Source organism: Etheostoma cragini, chromosome 18, assembly GCF_013103735.1.
Source record: "Etheostoma cragini isolate CJK2018 chromosome 18, CSU_Ecrag_1.0, whole genome shotgun sequence".
Lineage (NCBI taxonomy): Eukaryota > Metazoa > Chordata > Actinopteri > Perciformes > Percidae > Etheostoma > Etheostoma cragini.
The window spans coordinates 17,650,298-17,668,525 of record NC_048424.1 but is presented as its reverse complement, the minus strand read 5'-3'; the positions used below and the strand labels follow the sequence as shown (position 1 = coordinate 17,668,525).

General features: G+C 39.9%; 1 protein-coding gene and 1 long non-coding RNA gene across 2 annotated transcripts in view; one reads left to right on the top strand and one right to left on the bottom strand.

Annotated features, from left to right (window-relative positions):
• The window catches only part of ddhd1b (DDHD domain containing 1b), a 29,626-nt gene extending 15,975 nt beyond the window's left edge, over positions 1-13,651 (top strand). The window contains exons 6-11 of the mRNA XM_034900189.1: positions 531-637; positions 6,523-6,779; positions 8,784-8,856; positions 12,623-12,772; positions 13,081-13,145; positions 13,426-13,651. Of these exons, the coding sequence (XP_034756080.1) occupies positions 531-637; positions 6,523-6,779; positions 8,784-8,856; positions 12,623-12,772; positions 13,081-13,145; positions 13,426-13,636 (863 nt within the window). The 3' untranslated portion in view covers positions 13,637-13,651. The remainder of the gene's footprint in view (positions 1-530; positions 638-6,522; positions 6,780-8,783; positions 8,857-12,622; positions 12,773-13,080; positions 13,146-13,425) is intronic.
• LOC117961486 lies at positions 269-17,426 on the bottom strand. The gene is made up of 4 exons (XR_004660413.1): positions 17,293-17,426; positions 4,953-4,958; positions 2,062-2,064; positions 269-280 (listed from the first exon to the last, which is right to left on the bottom strand). It is a non-coding gene; the product is annotated as an uncharacterized LOC117961486 (long non-coding RNA).
• Positions 17,427-18,228: the final 802 nt, after the last annotated feature.

Here is an 18,228-nt window from a genome sequence, read left to right as displayed (position 1 = left end):
CTGATTGGTTCAAGTGGGCGTGGCCTATGGGCCAACGTCTGCATTAACCACTTCCACTAAAGTGAATTACTTGAAATTGACAGCGCAGATGTGGAAAGACAGAGTTTCACTGTGATATTAATCTGTAGCGTTACATGCGCCTATCGATATTTCCCAACGTCTGCCTCCCCAACAACTTCGCTTTGGGTTCCGCTTTCTTGCGTTCCCCGGGTCGCTGGGGACGACTGGCGAGGGGAGGCTTGGACCCCGTTGAAACTGCGTGCAGTTCTAGTTTTTATTCCTCTTTTTAATCAACTTTAGCATGATTGTGTAAACGTATGCAAGTCACTGTGTGTGTGTATATATACAGTATGTAAATATATAAGGGTATATATAATGCAAAACATGAAAATATGGGTTTATATAGGAATGTATTGCGGATCAGAATCCCTGTTTTTTCCCTGAAAGATTAAACTGTTTTAAAAAATAAATATTTTTTTTTCTCTGGGAGCATCTGACCGTTGTGTATTTGTATCTTTTTCTCCTTGCAGACACAGTGGACTCCATCACCCCAGACAAGGTGCGAGGTCTCAGAGACATGTTGAACAGCAGTGCCATGGACATCATGTATTACACCAGCCCTCTGTACAGAGATGAGGTTAGCATGAGACTATACTAAACTACAGCTTTCGAGGTCCCTTTAAGTAACATACTGGGCCAGAAGTTTACCTCATTCTGTCTCCTCACACCTATGTTGCTGCACTTTGTTAACCTGCTGGTTGTTTGGGAGTGTTATGCCATGAGCCCGAATCAACTTCCCTCAGGCGCAACTAAATTCTGGTCAAACTGTTTTAATCCAAAATGGCTACATTAGGGTCTACTTCCTGACTTTGAAAGAATTGATGATTAATCAATTCAATTTTCAATTCATTTATAGTATAATTTATAGTACTTTACAGATAGAGTAGGTCTAGACCACACTCCATAACTTCTTTACAGGTAGAAACCTTGGACAGACCCAGGCTCTTGGTAGGCGGTGTCTGACAACTGGTTGGGGTTAAAATGAAGAGTGGAAATAACAGTCACAAAAAATAGTAGTTTGTAGTAGTTCATGGCATAGCAGGGTGCTGTGCAGCAATACAAGACACAGCAGGACGTAGCAGGGCACCGCACAGCGTAGCAGGACGTAACATGGCATCGCAGAACGTGTAGTGGGACCATGGCAACAGCTGCAAACATGATTTTTTTAGCCTCCCTGATCCAAGGAAACATGCTGGGGGCAAAAGAACATAAGGACTCCGGGGAATGACTCAGAGCTAGGTTAGTAACAAGCATTTCTGGGACATGGATGCACACAAAATGGAAAGATAGAAAGACAGAGGAGAGAGGAGCTCAGTGTGTCAAAGGAAGTCCCCCAGCTGTCTATAACTATTACAGCATAACTAAGAGAGACAGCGTAAAGAGAGGAGTAGGCCTGTGTGGAGGGGCGGGAAAAAAAACGTTCGCTTAATTAACTGTACAGTCCCGCAGTACTTGTCCATGTAGGCTATTTGAAGTTTATTAAATCGTTTTTGACCTAATTATTTTGCACTGAAAGGACACTCGTCTGTCGGTTCTGACAGCGCTGCTTTTCAGCACCGCTCAAGTTCTTCAGCCTCAGCCCTCAGCCCTCCAGAACAGCAATGGGCCTCATATCCTGAGCAATAAAGTCAACAATTCCTTCCGTGATATTATTTTTGCGTTTGGATGGTAGAGGCTTAACATCCAGCGGGGTCTGGTGGGGTCCGGGGAACGATATGTTCATATAGCCTACTCCAAACAGACAGGGCAACCTAACGCAGAAAAGTTAGCTTACCGTTTTTAGGTGATGTGCCATGTTTGTAGTCGAGCTGGGATATGCAAACTGCTGCTTGCAAACTTTGCTTGACATGGTTGAGAAGGACTGACTGTAAATTAAGCACTCACAATTAATTAAATATTCATCAAACCACTAAAACAAGGCTTTCTAGTTCTTTCTTCAATCTGTCGCCGGTGGGTTGGGCTAATCCAAAAAAGTGAAAACAAGGGGGGTGTTCTAAAGACAGACTGTTACCTGTGAAACAGGGATGCTCTGAAAACACCCCTATTAGCAATAAGTGCTTTCCACGCTTCCACCTGATGTAATTAACAAGGCAAAAAATCAACCAATCAGAATTTTGGTTGAGCCAGAACGTATCGACGAATAAAACGACTAGTCGACTGGGAGATTACAGCCCTAGAGAGGAGCCTGGTCGGGCTAGAACTCTCCTCAACTGGATCATGCTGTATGCCCTGCCTCCCTCTAGTTTTATTATATTATTTATTAAATGATAGATAAATCTGACTATGACAAGAAGCAGGTGGGCCATGTTAGGCGGACGCTGCGACTCCTCACTCCCAACAATATTCAATTTTATTTTATTTATATAGTGCTAAATCACAACAATAGTTATCTCTTTGCGGTTTTCATAGATAAGCAGGTCTAGACCGTACTCTGTGACGTTATAAATCCTACTTTGTGATGTTATAGAGAGGGAGGAAGAAAGAGGTGCTCAGTGCATCATGGTAAGTCCCCCAGCAGTCTAGGCCTATAGTGGTGTAACTAAGGGATGGTTCAGGACTCTCCTGAGCCACCCCTAACTATGAGCTTTATCAAAGAAGTAAGTCTGCCTCCTGAACCCAAACTGGAACCTAGTTCCACAGGAGAGGAGCCTCATAGCTGAACTCTCTGGCTCCCAGTCTACTTTTAGAGACTCTAGGAACCACAAGGAACCCTGCATTCTGGGAGCGCAGTGCTCTTTTTGGGTTGTAAGGTACTATGAGCTCTTTAAGATAAGATGGTGCCTGACCATGAAGAGCTTTGTAGGTGAGAAGAAGGATTTTAAATTCTATTCTGGATTTTACAGGAAGCCAATGCAAACAAGCTAAAACAGATGTGATCTCTTTTCCTGGTTCCTGTCAGTACACATGCTGCAGCATTCTGGATCAGCTGAAGAGCCTTATGGACTTTTTCGACAAGCCTGATAATAAAGAATTGCAGTAATCCAGCCTACAAATAACAAATGCATGAACTAGTTCTTCTGCATCATTTTTATACAAGATATTCCCGATTTTTGCAATATTACGTAGGTGAAAAAAGGCAATCCTTAAAATTTGCTTTATGTGGGAATTAATGTCCTGATCAAAGACACCTCCAAGATTCTTCACAGTGGTGCTGGAGACCAGGGTGATGCCATCCAGAGTGACTATCACTTTTGATAATGCGTCACGGAGGTGCTTGGGCCCCAGAGCAATAACTTCAGTTTTATCTGAGTATTATTACATTAGAAAATTACAGGTCATCCAGGTTTTAATATCCTGAAGGCACACTTGAAGTTTAGCTAACTGATTAGTTTCATCCGGCTTGATCAATAGGTATAATTGAGTATCATCTGCATAACAATGAACGTTTATGGAGTGTTTCCTGATTATATTACCTAAAGGAAGCATATACAGTGCTTTCCGAAAGTATTCGGCCCCCTTGAACTTTTCAACCTTTTGACACATTTCAGGCTTCAAACATAAAGATATAAAAATTTTACTTTTTGTGAAGAATCACCAACAAGTGGAGCACAATTGTAAAAGTGGAACGAAATCTATTGGATATTTTAAACTTTTTTAGCAAATAAAAACCTTAAAAATGGTGCGTGCAAAATTATTCGGCCCCTTTACTTTCAGTGCAGCAAACTCACAAAGTTTAGCGAGGATCTCTGAATAATCCGAGTCGGTATATGAACACTTTAAGAGAAGTCAATAGAATCTAACAGAGAGATAAACGGAGTGCTAAGGCTATCATTCTCATCGTCCACATGAATATGAAAATCCCCTACAATAAGAACTTTGTCAGTTTTTAGCACTAAATTTGACAAAACTCTGCAAATTCAGATTAGAATTCAGAGTATGGACCAGGTGCTCGGTACACTATAACAAATATAACTGGTTGCAGTGATTTCCAACTTGCTTGTGAAAGACTAAGAACAAGACTTTCAAATGAGTTATAATTTAGTTTAGGTTTAGAGCTGATTAGTAGACTAGAATCGAAGATAGCTCCAACTCCAACTCCTCGGCCTGTGCCTCGAGGAATGTATGAAGGAGGAATGAATGAGTATTAATATGACTAGGGGGGTGGATTAATTTAGACTAACATATTCTCCATCACCCAGCCAGGTTTCAGTGAGACGAAATAGATCAATATTAGAATCGGATATTAATTCATTTACTAGTACACCTTTAGAAGAGAGAGATCCAATGTTTAAGAGTCCACATTTAATTCTCCTATTCTTTTGCACTATTGCACTTGTGGTTTTAATTGTTATGAGGTTTTCATTCACAGCTCCTCTTTTGTTTACCTTTGATTTAAATAATTTCAATGGTCAGGGGGCAGACACTGTTGCTATGGGGTTTTGACTAGGTAACTCCTGGAATGGAGGAGCAGAGAAGTGTGTTAGACTCTGCCTCATGGTTTCAACTCTGGATTGTTAAGGATTAGGTCCACTACTAAACTTGTCGAGAGTTCTAGAAAGGAGTGCTGTTCAATCCCAAGTGGGATGAATGCTGTTTCTTCGAATCAGACCAGGTCTTCCCCAGAAAGACTGCCAGTGATCTACAAAGCCCAGATCATTACCTGGACACCACCTCGATAGGCAGCGGCAAAATGATGACCTGCAGCTACAGTGCCTTGCGAAAGTATTCGGCCCCCTTGAACTTTTCAACCTTTTGACACATTTTAGGCTTCAAACATAAAGATATAAAAAAAAAAATTTTTTGTGAAGAATCACCAACAAGTGGGACACAATTGTGAAGTGGAACAAAATCTATTGGATATTTTAAACTTTTTTAGCAAATAAAAAACTGAAAAGTGGTGCGTGCAAAATTATTCGGCGTTAATATTTTGCGTTAATACTTTGTAGAGCCACCTTTTGCTGGGATTACAGCTGCAAGTCACTTGGGGTATGTCTCTATCAGTTTTGCACATCGAGAGACTGAAATTCTTGCCCATTCTTCCTTGCAAAACAGCTCGAGCTCAGTGAGGTTGGATGGAGAGAGTTTGTGAACAGCAGTTTTCAGTTCTTTATACTCCTTCCATTTCAAAATGATTGCTTGCACAGTGCTCGTTGGGATGTTTAAAGCTTGGGAAATCTTTTTGTATCCAAATCCGGCTCTAAACTTCTTCACAACAGTATTACGGACCTGCCTGTGTTCCTTGGTCTTCATGATGCTCTCTGCGCTTTCAACAGAACCCTGAGACTATCATAGAGCAGGTGCATTTATACAGAGACTTTATCACACACAGGTGGATTCTATTTATCACCATCAGTCATTTAGGACAACATTGGATCATTCAGAGATCCTCGCTGAACTTCTGGAGTGAGTTTTCTGCACTGAAAGTAAAGGGGCCGAATAATTTTGCACGCACCACTTTTCAGTTTTTTATTTGCTAAAAAAGTTTAAAATATCCAATAGATTTCGTTCCACTTTTACAATTGTGCTCCACTTGTTGGTGATTCTTCACAAAAAGTAAAATTTTTATATCTTTATGTTTGAAGCCTGAAATGTGTCAAAAGGTTGAAAAGTTCAAGGGGGCCGAATACTTTTGCAAGGCACTGTATACATGTTGTCACTGGTTAGATTTGGCAGGGGTCCAGAGAAAACTACGGTGTCCAACATTGACTTTGCGTATGTACACACAGATTCAACATTAATCTTGGTGACCTCCGTTTGGCGTAACCGGGTGTCATTAACACCAACGTGAATAACAATCTTACTGTATTTACATTTATCCTTAGCCAGCAGTTTCAAATAAGACTCAATGTCGCCCGCTCTGGGCCACGGGATGCACTTAACTGTGGCTGATGGCTTCGCTAACTTCACGATTCTCAAAATGGAGCTGCCAATAAAAAGAGTTGGGTTTTTTTCAGTGGGTGTGTCGCTGAGTGGGGAAAATCTGTTAGAAACGTGAACAGGCTCGTCGTGGCTCTCCTGCATATGATCAAAAATGTACTAAGCCTCATAACCGGACTTATTGTCCAACAATTATGTCCAAAACACACAATCAACATGCTAGCTCCGTGGGTTCAGCAATAACAGCATACATAGAAACCACAAGCAGTTCTTCCACTGCGGATTGAGTCTTAAAAATGAACTTTCTGATTAATCGTGGATAGGTTGTGGCTGAAATAATTTATAACTGATGAGGAAAATATTCCTATGAACATAGCAGAGACCAGAGCTGCTGTCATGGGCTGTCTGTGTCTGTAAGGAAAAAATAGTAGATCCAAATCAAGCACACTCCCTTAACTAATCATTAACATGCAAACAGAAATACAAACATGAATACATTTAAGTGAAAGAAAATGCAAATATACTGTAGATTTAAAGCATGTATTTATTTATGTCCCAAACCTTTTTACATGTATTTACAAATTTATTTTTACATTAAGACTCAAGTAATTGTTTGTCCCCAAATGTGTCTTTGTGTGTATGTAGATAACCAGGGGTTTGACTCTGGAGCTGAATCGTCTGTACTCACTCTTCTGCTCGCGAAATCCTGACTTTGAGAAAAATGGGAAGGTGTCCATAGTATCGCACTCACTGGGCTGCGTCATCACTTATGACATCATGACGGGCTGGGACCCTATGCACTTTTACCATCAAGAAGCGGCAGTTCCTGAGGAGACAATGGTCTGCTGGCCGAGTGATGAGGAACACTACCTTCAGGAGCAGCTAAGACTCACACGCCTCAGGTACTGCACAGACTATTTTTCTGGAGCAGGTGAGGAAGTAAATTCCATTTCTGTTTTGGCGTAACATTTACCTGAAGGTAAACGAATGTATTGTTTAAGCAGAGGTAATATTGTTATATGTTATATCATTGGTAGCAATATTGCAAGAGCAAAGGAGAAATTAAACAACACAGTCTCCGTCCATTGCTGGCCTGGGTTGGGACCCTCCTTTTTGTTACCTTTTCGTGGCAGTAAGTCACATTTATTTAAATATTTATTGCCTCATTTATTTATTTAGGATGTATTTCATAGGCATATTTATTTATGTTTGTATTTACAATATTTACCGTTCCTCAATTCCTCACATAAAAACCGGGGCCTTTATTTACCAGAACTGCAAAGGGTACCAGGCTTTCATTTGAAGCAGGCTTTTGTTAAAGGCAGGCCTTTATTTCTAATTCCATCTGTGTGATAAGTATAATTGTTTCAAAGAAACCGTTTTAAATTAAAGGCCATAGCGTTTCAGTGCACAGAGATCATTCATTTTTAAAGAAATATTTGCAAAAATATCACCATATATACAACAACAGCCAGAAGGGCGTCAAAGCAATTTGGGTCAGAAATAATTAAACACCACCATTGTGTCATTTTAAACCCTTTAAATGTACCAGATGTTTATTTCAAATACAGGTTTTATGGTGTTGCTGGTAGATTACAATAAGAGCATACTATAGTTTAGTAAAACACATTGCTGGTTTGCCGCACACCAGTATCTGATTAACATTACAGACGGTAGCTATAACCAGCATGAACATGACAACAAAATTAATGTTTCCTCAGAGCTACACATATGTGTGTGTAGTAAGCATATGTTACATCATGGCATCCAGTGTCAAGACATAAAAACAAATACAACAAACCTGAAGTAGGCTAACGCTACTCCGGACACCGTAACATTAACGTCAAAAGACAATCCTGACAGCACATCTGACGGTATCTAATAACATTCAGCTGCAAGCAAAATCTGAACGCAATTGTTTAAATATTAACATCGTCGCAGCTTACCTTGATAAATGAAACAGTGTAATGACCCGTAAACAATATTTGGTTGTCAATCAGCATCCTCACCATCCTCAAGAACTACAAGTTCTTTGTTAAACAGCTCCTCTTCATCTGCATCCTCCTGAGGAGCTTCACACTTATCAAAATTAAAACAACAAGCGTCCTCCTACATTGTAGTGATGTTTTCCATCCAGTTCCCTGTACCTTTAAAATTATTTATTTGTAATTAGAAAATAAAACTAAAAATATCTTGAAGAAACTGAGCTTTTTGGGTGTTTAGACCACCTATTTATTGCAAACACAAGGCAAAGTTGACAAAAACCACAAACATTTTTCATGTATGTTAGGTTTTTACCCCTTTTCCTTTTCTCTACAACTTCTCTTTACATGTAGTAAATATTAAAATAGTCACTGGAACACAACTGTTAATTTGATTAAAAAAAGTTTATGAACTCAGATTTATTGTTTAGTCTGCCTAATAATGTTGTTCATGTCACAGAATGTAATCAGTTTTTTCAGAAACCTGGGGTGGTACAATATTTCATGGGGTTGTGTACTTGTGGAAAGGTGCTTTAAAGTGCTTCAAAAGGCAAGCCTAATCTCTCTCCGAGATCTCAGTCTTTCTCCCCCATGCATCAGTCTGCTGAGAGGGTATGAGAGAAGCTCATGAGATCATTATGCTTGATGATTATGTATTCCTCATACAAATAGCCTCTTTACTACTTTGCACCCACCTATGTTAGAATTTCTCTACGCATGGTACACAAATTGCAATAGTTGATTGCAGGGAGTAGCAGCTCTGACCAAATAAATTTGTTTTTTGGAAAATTAGGTATCATTTGATTAAATGAACTTTTATTTGACTTTACACTTGCGTATGACCTTGGATAATGTTTTACCCTTTCAGTGAAAGACTGCCCAACAAGCATGAAAGCTTGACTTTTATTCTGTCCCTCATCCCAGGTTGAGGGACTTGGAGGATCAATTCCAGCGTCTGCAGACCTCGTCTTGTTCAGTGCCAGCCTTGAAGTTCAAGGTAAAGTTGACAAATGTTTGACTGCTTTATCTGTTACCAGATGTCACCCGCCACTGCCAGCTATTTAATGTTCAGCATGGGTTCTAGATATGGTTACTCATAAGGTTAACTTAAGGTTTGACACTAACCTTTTTTTTTTTCTGTGAAAAATTAAGCAGCGCATAAAAAACTTTAGGGGAGCATTGAAAGTTGATCAAATAATGTGTTTCTCTTTAATTAAAGGAATATGAGGATCCATTAAAAAGTGATTAAATTTGTGTGAATAGAAAAAAAGTATAGGACAATACAGGATACAGGCTTATGTAAACAAGTATTTGTAATCAGAAAGAGAATTTGGTTTGTCTATCATATTTATTAGTCTTTTATTATTAGTTTTCTGTAAGGGTAGGCCAAGTAAGAGACTGTGAAACCAAAAGCAGACTCAGGAGGTAGAGAGTAGACAGGCAGGGTTTAGTCTAATGTCCAAAACGGGAAAAACAAGCAGAGTTCGGTTCACAGGTTGGCAGGCAAAAAGACAGGCAGCAGTACAGACAGGGTTCAGTCAAAATCCAAGTCCAAGAAAGCATGGGCTTTGGTCAAAAATGGTAAATCAAATAGAACGTGAGTATACGCAAAGACATGACAATCTGGCAAAGAGTGCTCCTCCTGGCACTGCTTAAAGGTCCTTTGGCATGAAAATTTAACTTTATGTGGTTTACTAACATTAATTTGAATTCCCCTAGCCCCCCTATGGTCCTGCAGTGTCTAGAAATGGCAATAGGTGTAAACCAAGCCTTGAGTATCCTGCTCTGCCTGTGAGAAAATGAATGCTCAGATGGGCCAATCTGAAGTATTCCCCTTTTGACATCATAAAGGAAAAGCTTACCTCCCCTTTCTTTGCTTTGCCCTCCCAGAGAATTTGGCCGGCCCATGAGAAAGAGAGAGACATCATGGCTTGCAAATTAATAGGGCTGTAATCTCCCAGTCGACTAGTCGATTTATTGGTCAATACGTTCTGGCTCCAGACACAGAAATGGTACGTCCTAAAGAAATCTCATTGTGGTTGTATTCTGCACCAAGGCTGAATTTCAGGAAAGAGACTTCAGATGCAGCTTTAGGGGATAGGACTTACAGAGTGGTAACAAGTGTGGCAGCGCAAGCGCTGATGATTGGCAACTCCCTTGTAGTCAACCAGGAGCCAGGATAGAGAGAAAACCCGGATCGGAGTCCAGGAACTATAGAGGCATGACAGGTCACAGACTAAGAAGTAGGGATTCTGGGCCAGACTGTGACAGTTTTCTTTGTGATTTAGGTTCTATGTGCAGCACAAAAAGTTAGATTTTATTTCCGTTATTTACACTTTCAAAATAACAGAAAACTAAAAAAATGCATCTGCAAAAGTTTGGGCACCCTGCAGAGTTTCTAGCATGCACCGCCCCCTTTGGAAAGCTGAGACCTGACAGCGTCATGGATTGTTCTCAATCATCGTCTGGAAAGACCAGTTGATGTCAATATTAAGGTTTTAAATGCCCAGACTCATCTGACCTTGCCCCAACAAACAGCACCATGGTTTCTTCTAAGCAGTTGTCTAGAAAACTGAAACTGAAAATAGTTGACGCTCACAAAGCAAGAGAAGGCTATAAGAAGATAGCAAAGGGTTTTCAGATGCCAATATGAAAGGTAATTAAGAAATGGCAGTCATCAGGAACACTGGAAGTTAAAGCTACATCTGGAAGACCAAGAAAAATATCAGACGGAACAGCTTGCAGGATTGTGAGAAAAGCAAGTCAAAACCCATGTTTTACTGTACGATCCATCCAGGAAGACCTGGCATACACCGGAGTTGTGGTACACCATCCCAGTATAAAGAGATACTTGTTCAGATATGGTCTTCATGGAAGAGTCATCAAAAGAAAACCTCTTCTATGTCCTCACCACAACAATCAGCATTAAAGTTTGCAAATGAACACAGAGACAAGCCTGATGCATTGTGGAAACAAGTTCTGTGGACCGATGAGGTAAAATAGAACTTTTTTGGCCGGAATGAGCAAAGGTACGTTTGGAGAAGAAAGGGCACAGAATTTAATGAAAAGATCCTCTGTCCAAATGTGAAGCATGGGTGAATTAATCATGCTTTGGTTGCTAACTTGATGCCATCTGTGAAAAAGCTGAAGTTAAAGAGAGGTTGGCTATTACAAATGGATAATGAACACACCTCAAAATCCATGGTGGATTACATCAAGAGGCGTGAACTGAAGGTTTTGCCATGGCCTTCACTATCTCCTGACCTCAACATCATTGAAAATCTACGGATAGACCTTAAAAGAGCAGTGTGTGACAGACGTCTCAAAGAACTGGAAGACTTTTGGAAGGAAGAGGGGCGAAGATACCTCAAACAAGAATCGAAGGGGGGGGGGGGGGGGGGGGGGGGGGGGGGGGGAAATCAAGGTATTGACTCTGCAGGGTGCCCAAACTTTTGCAGATGCCATTTGTTTTGTTTTCTGTTATTTTGAAAGTGTAAATCATGGAAATAAAATCTAACTTTTTGTGACATATAATATGAATGTGTAATCTGTCAATTGATGTCTTTTGAAGATTTTTCCATCTTTTCTTGCTTTCTTTATGCACATTAATTTGTTATAAGTTTTTACCTGGGGTGCCAAAACTTTCGAACCCCACTTTATATCTATTCAGCTTTAGAGTAACTTAGACCAAATAGGTAAGTGCTGTTAACCTACTGTTTGTGTACAGTGATACTTGTAGCTAATTTGAACAATGATACAATCGTGTTATGAATACAAACCTATTTTCTGTTGATCAATAAATTGTCATTGATGTTGAATAAACTGTAGTGGTGTAAAGGACCACCTCCATGGTGCTGCACGCATGTGAAGCATGTGTTAATTGCCAAATATAACCATCATAGTGTGAAATACAGTTTTAAAACACTGTTAAGTTGAAATAATTTGAGCTTTAAATGCATTGCTTGATGGTTTGTTGGCGGTTTTCACGTATGTGTCAGGTTCTTCCATGCTTTTGTTGGGTCCTTGTAAATTCTGGTGTGGTCTAGACCTACTCTATCTGTAAAGTGTCTTGAAATAACTCTTGTTATGAATTGATACTATAAATAAAATTGATTTGCGTCATCAGTATTTCCATTTTCCATTTTTGTAGGAATCATCCGCTCTCATTTCCCGTCTCTTGTCTTCCTCCCTTTCTCTGCTTTCCCGCTTGTGTAATTACCATCTCCGCCTCTAATTTGATTCACCTGTTTTTTTCAGCTTCCCAATTTCCCAGTGTTTAAATACTCACCCTTCCCACTCACCGTTGCCAGATTGTAGTCTCTCTAGCGTTTTCCCTTGTGTTTGTTTTTCCAGTATTATTGGACTTTTGCCTGGTTCTTGACAACAATTATTGCCTGCTCCTGTTGTACCTTTGTCTACAACAGTGTTATTAGACCTTTGCCTGTTTATTGACGACGATAATTGCCTGCTCCTGGTGGAGCTTTGCCTGCATTGTTCTTGGAAGAATAAATCTACTTACCTGTGATTTTCTGTCTGAGTTGTGCATTTGAGTCCGCCATTGTACCGTTATAGTATGGGGCGCAGCAGAAATCCGCCACCTTGCAGCTTGTTTAGTTAACAGTGATAGCAATGCTTCTAAAGCGCTCGCAACTATGGTCAGACTTTTTAAGCTCTGTAGTAGGAGCATGTAGGGGTTGACTACCTTTCAAGTGGATTGTCTCTTATTCTCTCATGTTGAGTTTAGCCTGTTCTTTATGTTGCAGGTAGAAAATTTCTTCTGTATGGGCTCTCCTCTGGCTGTTTTCTTGGCATTGCGAGGAATCCGGCCTGGAAATAATGGTGTGCACGATCACATCCTCCCCACGACTATCTGCAAACGCCTCTTCAACATCTTTCATCCCACAGACCCTGTGGTGAGCTACAGCTCCCATACCACACTCTGAGTGTGTCAATTTTCTGCTTAGATTGCAATTTTCACCCTAATCTATTATCTGTCTCTTATTGCCTGTTGTCAGATGTTTAGGAAGTAATGACTATAGTGTAATGGCTAACAAACAGAAACAAACCTTTCAATGGATACTTTTATAAATCTGTGGTGTTGCTATTAGATTACACAGCAAAACAATCAAAATCAGACAAGCTGGCAATTCCGTTCAAATACAATGTGTAGAAGTAATGTTGCGAGACTGCACAATCATTCATATTAGTTTATTTGTTTCAGGCATACAGATTGGAGCCTCTTATCTTAAAGCACTACAGTAACATTGCACCTGTTCAAATCCACTGGTAAGACTCTACTGTGAATTTTAAAGCAGTGGATACTGTGATTTAATGAATAGTTTCATATTATGCACAATTGTTGTCTCTTTATTTGTAAAATATTTTTGTTACTCCCAACAATTTACAGTATGGTTTAATAATGGTATAACAAGCTTAAAAAATGATTTAGTATCAGTCTGTTTATTATTATGTAGCCCAACTTTCACTAAAGCTACATTATGCCTAGTTTAATTAAATTACAGCTGAAGACAGAGGGACTTGAGGTTGTTGTGGATGTGATATGCAGGTACAACACTACCAGCCCAACACAGTACGCTCGGATCCGGCCCACACTGCTTAATCCCCCAAAGGAAACGACATCTGTCTCAGACTCAGAGAGCATCCCAAGCCCCTGCACTTCCCCGCCCCAGGCCAGACGCCACTATGGAGAGTCCATCACCAACCTCGGCAAGGCCAGCATCATGGGTGAGCATGCAGGGAGGGTAATGGCTGCATGAACGGTAGATGCAGTAGAAAATTCAATTCAATTTTTTTATTATTTTATATATGTATAATTTACCTTGAAAAGAGAGAGAGAGAGAGAGAGAGCAATATCAGCAATATCAATAATAACATAAAAATGCCCTAAAAGCTCCACAAAAAGGTCCTTACACACCAGGGACATTTTTTGTGTGATAAATTCATCATATATTTTTTGCAAACCTAAACACACATGAATACTACACAGCGATAAAACAACGCAAGGTCAATTTTTCTCGAACTTTCACCCTGCAAATAAAGACATGACCAATCACATTGTGATCCTTCAACCTTGACAAAAGCAGCATTTACCAGAGACAATCTTTTCGCTCATACTTACTTTACAGTAAAAGCCCTAGACATATGTTTACCACAAAATAGCTTACAGAAGCTTACTGTTAGCTTTTCCTGCTGTGGCCTGATCGTGATCAGACAACAAAGGGGTAGACGGGGCTGGAGTCTCCCTGGAGTAAGCCTGTCACGTCACGCAGCAGCTGGGGAAAGCTGCAATTCAATTAAATTAATTTATAATATCAAATCATAACAACAGTTATCTCAAGACCATTTACAAATAGAGTTGGTCTAGACCACACTCCATAATTTATAAAGTCCTAACAATTCTAGTAGTTCCCCCAACAGCAAGCATCTAGTGCAAGGTGCTAGTGTGACAATGGCAAGGAAAAACTTTTAGGAAGAAACCTTGGCCAGACCCAGGCTCCTGGTAGGCGGTGTATGACTGGTGCCAGTTGAAGATGTAATGTACAATGGCAATAACAGTCGCAATAAAGATAATGGAACAGTGACAAAAAATTGGTAGTATTAGTAGTGCATGCCATAGCAGGGCGCTCCAATACATGCCTGTCTCCCTCTACTTTTATTATATTATTGATTATATGGTAAATTAATCTGACAACCATGAAGAAAAGCAGGTGGGCCTTGCTAGGTGGACGCTGTAACTACTACTAGTCTGTTCCTGGGTTGACGGTCTCTAGCCCCTGAACCCAGACTGGCAGCTGGTTCCACAGGAGAGGAGCCCGATAGCTGAAGGCTCTGGCTCCCATTCCATTTTTAGTGACGCTAGGAACCACAAGTAGCTCTGAATTCTGAAAGCGTAGTGCTCTAGTGGGACAACGAGGCTCTAAGAGCTCTTTTAGATATGTTGGTGCTAGACCATTTAGAGCTTTGTAGGTCAGGAGAAGGATTTTAAATTAAATCCTGGATTTTATAGGAAGCCAATGCAGAGAAGCTAATAGGAGAAATATTATCTCTTTTCTTAGTTCTTGTCAGAACATGCGCTGTAGCATTCTGGGTCAGCTGGAGAGTCTTAAGGGACTTATTTGAGCAACCTGATAGTAAAGAATTACAGTAGTCCAGAAAGAAAGGCATGGAAGCATTGTTTTGAGACAGGATATTCCTAAATTTTGCAATGTTTGACGATGAAAAAAAGGTCCACGGAAACTGAATAATGCTTAAAATCCTAGCTTATAGCTTTTAATTCCATAATATTAATGCATTGGGAACACTGCACATTCAATTCCAAATCAATTATCCTTGAATCACTGCGCTAATATTTAGTTGCATAACCATTTGTTAACCTTTCCTGATTGTCTCTTTTCCGACCGTGGTCAGAAAACCAGGGAGAGACTTGTCCTCCAAGGTCGACTTTATTTATGCTCTGAAGTCCTTGAGTTCTTGGGAACAGGGATGATAGTTAGTTAAGACTTGAAGCCGGCTTGCACAGGTCATCAGGGAGGTGTTGAAAATGTTGGTGATCTGTCTAAGCCCTTTCAGACAGAATAAGCGTTGTTAAGCCTCTTTCCCCACCTTGCTAAACTTGTACTTTGCCTGTTTAGTGCTGTCTTTGTCCCAACTCCTAAAGGCCTCTATCTTATCCAACCTTAACCTTCTGAGTTTGGAAAAAAGGGATCTAAATGGTCCTCTCCTTTACATTTCTTGGGATCAATGGTAAGAACAGCGTCTTTAAATACACTTAAAATTACACTTGAGGAACAGTGAATATATTTCATCAGATGGATGGCGATTAATTCCATATTCTCAAGAGGTCATCGGCAGCTACAAAATGTTTATTAATTACTAAACTAATATCTTTATGATCAGACAATAGACAGTCATTGACCTTGATCTGGGAGGGAATTGTAATATGAGCTAGAGACTAACTCCAGTTGTTTAAAAGTGGTCCAATCTGAGTTCATTCCAGAGCCTCAGGCAAGGGAACAAGCTTTGTTTCTTTCAAGAAATCAGATAGGGCAGTTGTAAACCAGATGTTTGATATATTTATTACTTTTTTATGAATAGTCTAAATCCAACTCCGTATCTGTAATTTTACATGTACGAAGAATACTACTATAATGGAGATCATTTAAAAAGGCTTGTTCTTTGTTTTTGATTGTTCAGAACAGTTGGACATCTGTATTTTTTAGCTCACAAGGATTTATCTAAAATAAGTTTCGAGGTTCAGAGCTTTTTTTTAAAGTTTAGTTAAATAGGCTGAGTGATGAGTTGTGATAGATTAAGCCTTGAATTTGTATTGTGATTTTCCATGTTTAATGAATTTTTAAACAACATACAATTTGCAACATGAAAATCCCTTTTCCAACCAATCGCTCCAAAGACGGGGAGGTCTACCAATACATAACTTGGGGTTTTGCCAAATACTTTTTTTTTTGCGATCAACTTTTTAATTAAACAAACAGCCAAAAGTGGTTCCCAACCTTTTTTCCTTGGCGCCCCCTAATTATTTATAAGAAAAGCTGACCGCCCCGCCCCCCAACTGAAGTAATTACTTCCAAGTCTTTGTTTAATATAAACAAAAAACAATTATGATTGTTTCCATTCTTAGGCCCTTACGCAGAACACATTACTGAAACGGGGGCAGTTTTGAATGCACATGCACTTGGTTTGGTTTGTCACATGTGTTAATTTGGCTTGTATGTAACATTATTAATCAATAACTTATTAAACTACTTTGAACATTTTTTCCACTGTCATCCTGTTCATTCATGAACAGATGGCCACTTTGGGCTTGCATACCTTTGACTAGGCGTGAATGTCCAGTGTAAGGTTAGTGACAGCCTGCCTAAAGCTCTGGGGTTGGTTTTAGGAAGGAGGTTTAACAAACTCTGAGTCTAACCCTGAACTTGGAATTGATTTACCTTGAGATTGGAAACTCAGAGTTTTCGATTCTAGTATAGCTGATTTGAGTTGGTACAATCAGTTCCGAGTAGGTTGACACCACAATAAAAAGGCAGTATGAATGGAGCAATGGTACTACGATTCACCATGGTTACAACCACAAACAAACTGGTTGGCGGAAATACTCACGCGCACATACAGTCTCCTGGTGTTTTGTTTCTTGGTGTCGTTTCATTTTGCTAGGCTTCATGCTGTCATAAGCCAGCTTCTCGCCACAAATGACACATTCTGGCTGAAAATTGTCATGTCCTTCAATAAAACAAAAGTTGAGGTAACTCTTGAGAAATAGCCTTACTTTCTCTTTTGAAACAGAGGTGTCATCAATACTTTTACGTTTCTACGACAGGTTTTATTCATAAATTAGTGATGCCATGGTGGCAGGAAAAACGAAGATGATAGTAGCTATTACAGACCTGATGACTGTACATTATCTATTCTAGTGTATTATCAGAATTTTTTAACGTGCACATTTTTTTTTTTTTACCTCAACCTCAAACTATATAAAGACTTGCACACCCTCTGTGCTCTTTGGCGCCCCCCCGAGGGGTGCTTGGACCCCAGGTTGGGAACCACTAGTCTAGATGACAGTTTTTTAAAAAGTACACTCCACATACCGAAGAAGGCACACTGTACCTTTTCCACAATCTTTCTTTGCAAACAAAGAAACACCAAAAAATAGAGAGGAAAAGAGAATAACTAGGTAAAGCATAACTTTGTGCACTACCCCTCCCACCATAACACCAGGGAAGTTAGCCTGGCTGCTGCCAGAGGCTCAAAGGGTAAACAAAAGAACAGAAGCGAGGTCAGCCCTGTCCTGTTCGCCTTCAAAGAGCAAAATAGTCAGAAATAAACCTGTTAGTTTGCACCACAGCCTCTGGGTGCTTTGCAGTGGTTCCTAACCTGGGGTCCATTTCAGAAAGCAGGTTAAATGGGAAGTTTGGTAAACCTGAGATGAGGGAAACTAGGGTTTTCTTTTTCAGAAAGGGAGGTTAATCAAACCTGAGAAAGAGGGCTAACTTCAGCCCGTTTCAGAAAGAGAGGTAACCTAACCGATTCAGTTACTATGGTACATGAGTCTGTAAACCTGACCTGGTCAGAAGCAGGTTTTCTTCAAGAAACCTCGAGATTCTTTCAGTCTCCTCCCTCTGACAAAGCGCTCTTTCATTTCCTCATTCATTCATTCATTCATTCAGTCTGTATCAGGCGCATTTTAGCACGGTTTGTCATCTGCATGAATAATAAAAACAGGGTTGGTTTATTGACAGTGTTAGGCAGACTATAAAAGGTTTTTGTTCCGGACATGGCATTTCCTTTTGTTGACAGTCCCATTCATGAAGAAGCTCTATTACTTTAATAA